The sequence below is a fragment of the Opisthocomus hoazin genome, chromosome 1 (assembly GCF_030867145.1).
Source record: "Opisthocomus hoazin isolate bOpiHoa1 chromosome 1, bOpiHoa1.hap1, whole genome shotgun sequence".
NCBI classification, from domain to species: domain Eukaryota; kingdom Metazoa; phylum Chordata; class Aves; order Opisthocomiformes; family Opisthocomidae; genus Opisthocomus; species Opisthocomus hoazin.
Genome location: NC_134414.1, coordinates 92,659,305 through 92,671,776, shown reverse-complemented (window position 1 = coordinate 92,671,776; position 12,472 = coordinate 92,659,305). Strand labels below are relative to the sequence as shown.

Here is a 12,472-nt window from a genome sequence, read left to right as displayed (position 1 = left end):
GGTTTTCTTACTGTTTTGATCTACTTTTACAACAACTATCACCATCTTACACATCCTCACAATTGCCTCCTAGCTTCATCAGAATAAGATAATGAAATATGCAACACAAGATCAGGCTGGAACCTGAAGATCAGCTGTGTAATTTACACAGCCACTACCTGCAGAAAGCAAAGAGGTATTCAAAACTATTGAATCCTAACTCACACGTGGTCCAGGCTGTGCACAATTGTAGTATTGGCCAATTAATTTGCACAACTTTGAAGACACCTTTTCTTACCTTTCACCTCCCTCTCTACAGTGTACTTCAATTTTCAGCAATCATCTCAGTTAAAAGGAAGATTATTAGCAGCTAAATAATAGCTGCCTCCCTTTCCAAATACACATACCTGAATTTACACCAACAGTAAGCCTTTTAACAAAAAGAGTAATATAATCTGTATTCTATTCTATAGGCATCAACACAGTTAACAATACAAAACTCAAATTCTACTTATTATCTGCTGGTCATAAAACATATGCTCTAATAATATATTTCACACATCAGAGACTAAAAAATTTTGAGAGAGTTATTTTAACTGCAGAATTTACAGTATTTGCATTATCGAGAACATACTGTTAACACTGTAACTTAAATTGCCTGGAAATACAAATTGTACCAAGACTAGAATTCGGTAGCACCTACTATGAGAGTATGAAAATAATTTTTATCAGGAATATATGCCAAAAGCTTTTGGAAGTACATTGTCTTTCAATATTTCTGTTGGAAATATTAATACCATTTACAGCACCTCTTAGAGGACTTTTTTGTTTTTCCTATAGAAACACTACTATATGGGGAAAAAAGCAAAACATAAAACAACTGCACAAAATAAATAAATTAAAAGACATAATCTCCCAGTATGTTCTGTATAGCAAGATGAATATAACAATCAGACCATAAGAATACTCCACAGAATACTGCAGCAGTTTTTAGCAGATACATTCTCAGGACTGTGGTCATAAGTGTAGCTGGTATAAAAATACTTGATTTGGCTACAGACTCAGTAACTTGGCTATCACCAACAGTGAGACTATGAAGGCCCACTGATGACATCCACAGAAAAAGTCAACTGGTACTGCAGCAGAATTCTTACTACAGTTACACTGCTTCTAAAAGAGACACTGGTGCCTTCAAAGTCAGCCCAGGTGTGTTATTCCCAAACTGTAGTCAGTGCCATACAGAGCAGTCTGTGTCATCAATTAGAGAAGAACTTACTGGTTTTGCGAAGAAAAATAATAGAAGAGCTCAATAATCTGCTTAATGGTTCTTCATATATGTTCATCTAATCACATGAGTAAACTTGAGTAAACTATTCAATAATACTAGAGTTGTGCATTCTAGGGTACATCCAGGAGAGGAAAAAAAACCCAACAAAACAAATCTGTGTTTTTGAGTGAACTGCGGGACGCAGCAAATGGCAACAGGTGACCAAATGGCCATCAGCTGGCAGTGAATACATCTAGAAATACAGTGTATGGCCACTGAACCCATGTCCCCATCATACGAGAGAATGGGCACCTCCTGTTGCACCAGTTTCTTCTGTTTCTTCCTGAAACGCCTTCTATAGTAATCTGAACCTCTCAGTGCTTTACTGTTACACAACTCCATCAATAGTGTACCCATCCCACAGAGGAGACTTAACATGGCCAGCATATATTCTTCAAGTACTGCAGTGCACCGTAACACTACAGCAGCGGGTTGGGACCAGGTGCTCTGGAGCACAGATAAAGAGCTCACTGAAAGTGGGACGTTGGTGACCAGGTCACAGGACCAAATCTGCCACTCGAAGCCCAAGGCAGTAGGAAGCAGTTTCCACAAGCACTTGTGACTCATGAGTGACCCTGCCAGTGTTCCCTTTCCATTCTGGGGTACAGTCAATGCTTTCTGCCAAGCCCAGCAGGTTGACTTTGAAGGAGAAGAGCTCACATAGCTTAACACTGTTACCCTCTAGGAGACAGGTAGCTGCAGAAAGGCAGCACAGCGTGGTTTTCTGCTGCAACTGAACTAACTCCACTGGCTGGTAACACAGGTGTGTAGTCAAGCATGAAAATTTCATGTGGAATGAACAAAGGGAAATTATTTAAAGCTTGGAAGAAACATGAAGCAGCGTGGGCTGGCCAAGCTTATGCTGATCTATCTAACACAGAAGCGACAATGATTTGTTTGTTAGCTGATTTGTCGTGCCAGAGTTAGAAGTGCGAGCGGATGCCCACACTGACACACCACGCTATTTACATAAAAATGAGCCTGTGCTCATCAAAGTGGTGTGTGCCTCACACATGAACCCTGAACAAGCCCCAGGGATCAACGGAAAACAGATTCACTGGACAAAAGCATCCAGCATTTGTGCTGCAGAACTGGCAGGAGAGTCCTCACTCCTTCAAACTCCACCAATCCGAAAACAAGCGTGGGACAGTTCTCAAAGCAGAGGTACTTTATCCATGTGGCTGCTGCCAATGACCTCGATTAATTTTGTTTTCCTAAACATTTACTTCATTTGAAAAATATTTGTGGAAAACTAAAATGAAATCTATCTACATACACATGCGCACTTTCCTAACTCCTTGAAAGACTAACTTCTACATCCTCTTCAGCGTACCTGAGAATCCTTTCTCCCTGGAGACTATTTCTTGGAAAGCACAACATAATTCATCTGCATTTGTTAAATTTGTCAAGTTGTTTCTCTTTTTCATTTACACTCATGTAAAAACCTTTGCACTCACCATGGGGAAACAAAAGATCATCTTCCCTTGCACATTTCATTTCTGCAATATCACACTTCCCTGACATATGGTATATAAAATAATATACTTGTGTGTGTATTTGCACATCTACGAAGAAAAGCGACCATGAATAACACCATCTAATCTCAACACAAATTCCATGTTAAAGGAAATTGCAAATTCACAGAAAGATTTTTACTTTTGAGAGGATCATGAGAATTTAGTTCCTTTATCAGTATTACACAATACTTATGGATACTGTAAAGTAAGAATAAAGAATTAAACTGAAATTCTGAGAGGGAATTTGGAGGACAGACTTCATTTGCCAAAACCAAGATACGGTCCTCATATCCTGAGAAACTACAGAGAGTTCAGGACAGAGCCCTGCAGAGAACTAGGTTACTTCCATGAAGGCTTCCACTAACATTTCTGAATACCCCTAAAAAGCTTTTTGATGTAAACCCCACCTACCTTTAAAATAAAATATTTGTGTTAATATTTAGCAAACCATTATAAACAGAGGAAGCCCGAGGATTTGGAAAGGATTAAAATCATGCTTTGGGAGCTATTACTCTATCTCCTCTTCCATAAAAGCACCCGCATGATAGCAGTAAAAGGAAGCTGAGAACAAGGCATATTTCTTTTGAACTTTTATGATCTTGCTGCACTGTTTTATTGTTCAAATCAAGCATCCTAAGAGAACAAAAATATTTTAAATGAAAGATGTTGACAGGGGAAGTTGTTGTACAAGGTGTCAAGCATCTAATATCACAATCATGGACTGACACTGCTGTCCCCTCCCTTACACTCTTCCAGCTCACTTCCCCACTGAGTCTCTTTAGAAATACTGTTTCCTTCAAAGCCAAGTTAGTAAGGCCTTAAATGAAACACTTGTGTTCAAAAAAAAAAAACTAGCTTGGATCTGAAATGGATCCGCTAAACAGTACAGAAAAACCAAATAGAAATATTTGCAACATCATTTTTCTACTTACAGGTGTTTTGTTTTGTTTTTCCCAAAATAAGAAGACACCTACTACAAATTCCATTTTGGATGCATATCCATTCTCCAGAGATTCATATGCACCCCAAGTTCAGCATTTCCTACCAGCTGGAATTTGCTATGTCCCCACAAACCCTGAGAGGTTCTGTGGAAGTTGAACTCTTCTCCCTAATTGTCCAATGAATCTTACAAACCTGTTCCTTTTTTTCTAAGCAAAGATTAAGTTAGGTTAAGGATCTAGAAAAGTATCATACCCTTCTTATGTGTCTACCTCTGCAGAAAAGCAAAGTATGATCTTGTAAATGTATCCATCATGTTTCAAAGGAATTTTAGCAAAATCTCAAAGTTTTTATACCATAAATACAAAAAAGAATACCAGCAACTCACTTCTGTGGACTTGGCTTGGCCCACAAGAGCCCGCAGAAGTTTCCACAGTAAGGAACATAACATATAAAAGCTAGGTGTTATCTACATACTACACGATCCAAAAAAATCCAAATTCAGCAGTAACTTACAGACATTAAATATACCAGCTTCTACATGAACCAGATCGATACGTGACCACATTCATCTGTTTTGCCAAATTAAACATATTTTTTCATCATCTATATTTACTTATGTTCTGATGAGCTTTAGCCAAGAAACACAAATTTTGGGAATCCACATGTCTGTCATATGTCATATCATACTTGTCTTAAATCTGTAAGTCCTATTATACTTATATTAGAAAAATATGCAATGTGCCAAAAACGCCTCCAAAATAAAGAAACTATGTACAGGAGATCACACAAGAGCAGTCTGTTATTGAAGACTCCTACACCATCCTTAGTCTTTATCTCCCTGTTTTCCGCCTGGAGTATTTTCTCTACAGCTTTATCACTGATGCAACCAGAAAGAGTACTGCAAACAGCACCAATTCATGTAAGCAATAATATTGTTTCCTGAACTTTCAGTTGGCTAAAAGGAGGACTATCTTGAGGCAAAATACACTCTTGAATAATATATGGGCAGAAACGTGAGTACTGCAGTACAGCACAAATTCCGAATCGCCTGAATGACTTTTTTGTTTATTTACATTGGAAATATTTTAGACAGACAGGCTTTTAGAGGAGATTAAGGATGAAATTTACAGGGAAGTTTAAGGGAAGACAGTGCCTAAGACCTTCAAATTTTGCCATGCCTCTTTGTTACAGAGCGATTTAAAAAAAAAATCTATCCTGTAAGGCAAAACTGACATGGAAGATTCACATAGCTATCTAACCTCAATAAAACATAGTTTAAAGAACCATTTTCTGAACATTAACTTTTCACTGACTTTAGGCTTAATCTTATTATTTTTACATTTTAAAAATTCAGAAGATATTTACATTCCAGACATCCTGCCAGCAATAAGTAGAATACATCTTGTTACGTGTTTTCTATCAACACAGCAAAAGATTAGGGCAATCACTTGAAATCCTTTGATTTCACTGCCAGAAGAAATACTATGAAGATTAAGCATCACTACAAGCAAACAGAGGGTGTCAACAGAGAATTTAAAACTATTGACCCCCAATACTAGGACACCTATTATAAAAAACAATATAAGTCACTTAATTATTCTACTTTGTCATGCTGCTTATTTGAAAGCTACGTGATTCTTGTAAGAAGTGTTGGCTAATAAGTGGGATTTTTAAAATAATTGTGTGGAATTTCTCCATATTTATATTCCTTTTTTGAAATATAGAGTAATGACGGCAGGTATTAGCTTCACTTTGACAAACAGAATACACCGAAATAACTAAAGAAAATACAGAAAAAAAAACCTCTAAAATAAATTAAAATTTGAACTTAGGGTCTTCTTAGATTTTGATTTTCCAATTACAAGACATCACTCAAATAACAGTTACATGTGAATAACACTTCGCTATAGTTTTGGAGTTAGATATTTAAAAAACATAGTCACAGTTATTTTTATAGTCAATATGAGTGATAATGTGTGATGTTACAAGAGGCAAGTTGAAAAATAGATCCTCTATTTTCAAGTGCTAAGCAGTATATGAAGTGTGAAAAAATTCAATAAAAAGAAAAGATAAAATGTAGTATCTTCAGAATCCTTTATCTCCTAAGTAAAAATCACTGTAAAAGGATACCTCTTCTCCCAAGAAAAACAGATTCCTAGAACTGGACAGTAAATTCCTTATGACAGGGTCCAGAGTACAAGTGGATTGACTTCCACTCTTGCCAAAAAAAATAGAAAGATTTTTAAAATGCTGCAATACCTACAGAAAAGACCGAATATTTAGGCTCTACAAAGTGGAAAGTGAATGAAGTGCACCTTTGTAAAGGTGACATGGGAGGTGCGACCACATTTCTAAGAGAATGCTAGCTGACTCTCACTGTGGAAAGGCAATATTAAAATACAAGGAAGTTACTTGTATACAATATCAGAGATGCCAATTATTTTAATTATATTGTTGATACAACAAAACAAGAGCATATGTAAATGTGTGATTTAGTCTATTATTATACATATCGTCTACACCAAAGGTTACTGCTGAAAAATTAAATTAGGTTTGTCTTAGCTTCCTATGGTCCTTTTTCCTAGAACTACAATCAACTTTTTTTCTGTGCATCTCAAAATACCTAGCTTCACTGACGTAAAAGTGAAACACCCAAATCCTACATTCAAAATTCCATCTAACTAGGTAGAAAACCTCATCCTTGTCAAAATGTTTTTATTATTATTGTTAGAAGTAAGAAACTGATCTTTCCATCAAATAAATGCAGTGTAGATGTGCCAAGAAAACTAGAATAAATACCTAGTTGATTGGAAATCTTCAAGTTGACAAGGCAAATTTGCTATATAGCATCATCAGAATTTCTTGGAAAAACTAGCTAGCATAACAACTGAATGCTTGTTTATGTGTTTCTTCAGATGTGTATACGTTTTGATAGCCAAAACAATAACATTCTAAAATAGTTTTCATATTAAAATGATGTCATAACCTTTTTTAGTGCAGAAAAATAATTAGTCATGAACTGTACATGTAAGTAATCACGGGATACAGTACTTGTGAAGAATCTATATGGCCAAAAAAAGTATTAAAATTCACCCTGATCTCCTTAGATTTATCAAATTACATTGCTGAGCTCAAAAGATTGCTTCCCATCAGTTAAGTTCCACACATGTACAGTATATTTGATATAAAACTTCGCTGGAGGGTATACTGAAATATTGCACTAATTTGTGCAGAGGAGCTGACGATATAAAATGGCCTAAAGCTAGAAATGGAACCCCATGGGGAATGATGAAACACACTTTTAACAAACAACTGCTGTATTAATATAGGAAATTATTCTGTCAGTTAAATTCCTTGCAAGGACACACGTAATTAATACCATATATTGACTTTCACTACTCTTAAGAAACCTTATACTTTGGAAAAAGAATAGTTGCTTTCTACACTGACAGTCTGCTCTTTTCTGTTACCAAGCCTCACCTTAGAAAAGGCAATTTGATTTTAACAGGTCATCAATCCTAAATAAAATCACCAGGAACTAACATGCATCTGTTCACACAAAGAGCAATTTGCATGGTATTAGTTTTCTTGCCTGTCATATCTGAAAGATTTGTTTCATCTTAACTTTCCAAGTTCCAAAATCTGTACTAAAATTAAGCTAAACACCCTTGGCACACTACGGGAATTTTACATGCTTTTGTTCTCGAAAACCACGTTCTACACATTCCAGTAGGTTTGGAGTAGTAAATTTTCCAGCTTCCAGGAAAGGCAATCTTGATCTTAAACCCACAAGGGCACAAGAGTTCCAACTCCTTGCATCCCTTTGATTCAAATCTTCTATTACACTACTGCAACTGTCTATTAATAGAGCATGTTTAGCCAGAAAACACCCTAATGTATCTCCCAAGCCACAGCTATTTAGCCTAACTTCATATCTCCAGTGATGCTCAGAGGACTGGGGCTTAACTTATGAACTTAAGAACTATGTGGTTTCAGAAAGGAAAAGGAAAGTTTAGATGTTAGAATAAACAATGACTTACAAAAATACATTTTTCTACACATGCTGATGTGCCATGACACCTCTACCTCCAATTGACACAGAACATAGTTATACATACCACAGTTTGGTGGTTAACTTGAATCACTTCATCCCCAGCATGGATTTTCTTGCACCGATCTGCAGGTGACTGAATTTAAAATAAAAGAGATGATAAAGAATACAGTTCTTACTGGTCATCATCTCTCTTTCATCAGTATGATTGCTAAGCTATGTAAATCAGGTTAGACTTGTACTTACATTCTACTGTGAAATACAGAATTAAAGAAATATTTATTAAATCAATTGTTGTTGGAGAAAAAGAATCTGTACTATTGTACACAATACAATAAAATGTTAAGAGAGGTATGAATAATTTTTTTAATCAAAGGATAACCGTGTCCTATGGATTTCTTTTAAATTTCATTCTGCCAAGAGTGTCTTAATCTGCCTGACATCTCCTAAGTCTGGAAAGCCTGTCCATGTCTGAATTCTGAACCTATCAAGACTAATTGGCAATTCCTCACAAACAAACTTCACAACATTGCCTTTTTATTCTACAGTTTTTCAAGATGTTGCAGAGAACTTCAGTAAATTACTGTTCTTCAAGGAGTGCACAAGGAGTGAGGATTAGGTTAGGTACCACCTCGGAAGATCATATAAATTACATAGTACCTTAGCTTCTGGGTCATTATTAGGGTGAAAGAAACGCAACCAGAATCAAAATCCTACAAATTTCACACTTCTAAAAAGCAAAGTAGTTCTCTTCTTTGCTTTTGCCTCAAAAAACCCCACACCCCAGCAACAACAAAAAAAATCCAAACAAAAAATCCCACCCCCCCCATCAAGTGACAGTCCCCCAAAACTTTCCCTTCTTCTGCCTTCTATATTTACAGTAGACCAACTGTTTTCTGAGGGAAACGCCTCTATGTTTAGAGCAAAATAAGTTCCTTCAGCTCTTCATAGAGTGACAATGCTTTGATTTTTCTATCAATATTGTGGCTGTCAGTCTATGAAGGCACTTAATCAACTTAAAGGTAGAAGGTGAGACTGACAGTTGGAAAGGTTGACAAGGCTAAGAGAGTTGGGGCTGTTCAGCCTGGAGAAGAGAAGGCTCTGGGGTGACCTTATCATAGCCTTCCAGTACCTGAAGGGGGCCTACAGGAAGGATGGAGAGGGACTTTTCACAGGGGTGTGTAGTGATAGGACAAGGGGGAACGGTTCTAAAACTATAAGAGGGCAGATTTAGATTAGATATTAGGAAGAAATTCTTCACCATGAGGGTGGTGAAACACTGGAACAGGTTGTCCAGAGAAGTTGTGGATGACCCCTCCCTGGAAATGTTCAAGGCCAGGCTGGATGAAGCTCTGAGCAACCTGGTTTAGTGGAAGATGTCCCTGCTCATGGCAGAGGGGTTGGAACTAGATGATCTACAAGGTCCCTTCCAACCCAAATCATTCTATGATTCTACGAAAAAAAAAAGATTGCTCAGAAGCAAGTTTCCTAAAAGCTGCTATGAATTTTCCAGAAAGGAATGAAATCAAATGCATTTTCAGGTGAGACAACAGGTCGTCTAGAGAATATGCTCCAGGCCTGGAATGTGGACAGCTTGTAACAACCTATGTACCACATCCCCATTCAAAACACATGTCCCATAGCTACACCATGATTTTCTAGTACAATTCCATGTAATTCATGACCTAAGTTAAGCACAGTGTTTAAACTGAAGATATCCAAGAGAAACATGAGGCTGAAAGAAGCGTCACTCATGACTCCGTCATAGAAGACATTGCTCAGAACATCCTAAATCCAGCTGGGCTGACAGAAGTGTAATTTTACTTACGTAAAGAACAGCAGCCTTGATTTTTTGGCACTATTTCAGCATTAAAGGTATTGGATGAGTGACTTGGGGAAAAATTTTAACACTGGTGATTATGTTCTAATGAACTATCTTCTGCCTGCCATTTCACTACTCACACTTACTCATTCATACCTCTAACAATCTGTATAATCCTCCTATGTAATACTGCTATTTTATCTCAGATGTAGTTACGCCTAAGACTTTCACAATGCCATTGCAAGCAAATCTTGTGTCATTACCCTTGAATTCTACAGGACTGTATTACGATACAAACTTTCTCCTGTATTGACTTCAGCATTTGCAGCTTAAACCTCGACAAAACAGGTATTTAGTATAGCAGTTTGCCAAGCCAGCAAATACGGTCTGAGAACCTTCAAAATGGAAATGTCCGTTTTAAAAAAACTCATTGCCGTTATGCCTCAAACACACTGCAAGTTGAGGTAAAAATAATTTATACAGGAGTCTCAAGGCTGTGGTCTTATCAAGAGGATGTAACTCTTGTTCCTTACTGCTTTTTCCTCTCAAGTAAAGAATATAGACCTTGCTGTAAAGAAATAGTATCTTTTATCATCACTATTTGAGGAAAACAGAGGAGAACTGGTAAGCTCTTTCTTTTTTCAGATGTATATGCTGATCATTAAGCAAAACATCCATTCAAGAAGTCCTACTAGGAGGAACAAAATGTGTCACATCACAGCTATATCTTCATTAGCTGGTAATTCGGTTCAACAGGAAGCTGAAAAACAGGCAGAAGTACCTGTCGCTGAGGCTTGCACATTGATACCATACAAGGTATTCAGAATCTTCTTAGGATTTCTTCTTCAGAATAGATTCAGTTTTGTCCTTTAGGCTAAATGTTGTCTTTGTCCCATTCCCCCAGTATACCCACACTATCTAAAAGATCAGTTTAGACCCTCGGGAGCACATTTGTTGCATGCCCACAGTGGAGATACTGGCGTTATTTCTTCTGAAAGGCCTCTCTTCCCTGAGATCCAGGGGCAATTGGAAAACTCCAGCAGTGTGCAGTAAGTGGGGACTCTGGGAACATCCCCTTCAAGGTCACGCTCCTGCTGGAGATGCACCGTATGCTATTACTTTAGAAAATACTCTTTTCTCTAGGAAAAGCAAATTACAAAATGGCCTTTATGTGAAGAATACATTTATTTTGTGAATTAAAAGAATCTCTCCAACATGGTCTGAAAGGGCTACTCAACAAGAAACCTGTAATCTCTTGCTGGACCAATACGCCCTTTAGATTTCTTACTTCCAGACAAAAGAGAGAAGACACGAACCAGAAAGCTCAGCTTGCTCTAATGCTACAGGACCACCAGAGAGAAGCTCTTATGGGGCAGTGACCTGTGAGGAACGCTGCTCTCTCACAGTTCAAGTTTCAGAGCTCAGCTGCTTTGAACTGCAGGGCTGATGTGTTGGGAAAGATGACTCCGAATGCTGAACAGCAAGATCCAAACTTTAATGGGCTTTGTAGCTGGGCATCAAACACCTCGAATGGCAAACAGAAAATCAGAACTGTGATTACAAAACCTACTACATTACATTAACGCAGCTAGTACTGCTGTGCTGCTGTGTTTATTAAAAAGACAAGTGCTTCTCTCTGATCTTTCAGGAAAGCGTCAGCCAGAAAGTTGTGCCAATGTCTCAATCGGAAGAGCAGAATGGGAAAGAAAAAGGCCACAAAATTTTGTTCAAAGGGAAGAGAATTTGGATTCTTGCTGTTTCCTAGAAGTTAAATTGTATCACAAACAGTAAACATGTCAACATCAACAGGTCAGACTACATTGGCACCATCATGACCTTGCTCTGGCCATGCTGCTTAGATATTTCTCCTCCCATCTATCAGAATCACACTTTTTTTTTTTTTTTTTAAATTAAATGAAGCAGCTAGCAACTGTGTGTCTAAAAGAGTAGACACCTTAACTTTCTCTAAGGCATTACTGATTTCCACAAACACTTTAACATACAACAGGTTTTTCCCTAGATAGCAGACTGCAGTTTCTTGGTCTGCTGTGAGCACCTCCAGCGCATTACAGTGAGTGAAAGGGTCAGTAACAAAAGCAGAAAAGTCATCACAACTGAAGCTTCCTGACATGCCTTTAAATTATATTCATGAATCACAAAAGATAAGAGTTTTGAGGGCATGCATTAAGATTTTATTTTTATCTTTGCCCCTGGGAAATTAAATCCAATATTAGTAAGTCATGAAGAGAAATGGTTCCTTTTTTAATCTGAAAGAAATTCAACTGTAAAGATCATCCTCTTTCTTTCATGTGTTTTCTAGATTAAGCTTTTGCTAATTTTACTGATGATATCTGTAGCCATAGGTCTGACTCCCTAGAAATTTGATTTCAAGGTTAAAATTCCTCTACATTTTCCTTATTATGAGAGAGGTGGCATTCACAGAAGTTCTACCACAGATATTATCTGTTGGGTATAACCCATGGATATCCTGCCTGCAGCAAAAGAAAAAAGAAAGAAGAAAGGCTATCAGACTGCAGTTTCTACGAAGGGATGACAATAATATTCCTGTTTTATTGAGATGTTAACAGAACCTCACTGCAGATCAGAGGCAGCAGCTGTAAATGCCATGTAGGTAGTTCGCACTTTCCACAGTATCACACAGTAGCAGGATAAAACAAACATTTCTGACAGCTTCATTTTAAGAAAATGCCATCAAATTCTTTGAAAGGAATCACCTAAACCATTACGGAACAGTTCAGTGCTGCTTAGTGGCTTGTTCCACATTCATTGAAGATTATGGATAGAGGCCTTTCCCCCCCAAAAATGATCATTTT

The 12,472-nt window shown here is 37.4% G+C and overlaps 1 protein-coding gene across 6 annotated transcripts in view; it reads right to left on the bottom strand.

The window, feature by feature from the left end:
- CNKSR2 (connector enhancer of kinase suppressor of Ras 2) overlaps positions 1-12,472 on the bottom strand; it is a 232,638-nt gene that overhangs the window by 117,295 nt on the left and 102,871 nt on the right. For 5 of the 6 annotated variants that reach the window (XM_075429438.1, XM_075429455.1, XM_075429429.1 and 2 more), the window contains exon 8: positions 7,884-7,952. The exons of the other annotated variant lie outside the window; for it this stretch is intronic. In XM_075429438.1, coding sequence (XP_075285553.1) covers positions 7,884-7,952 — 69 coding nt within the window. The remainder of the gene's footprint in view (positions 1-7,883; positions 7,953-12,472) is intronic. 6 annotated transcript variants of the gene reach the window in all.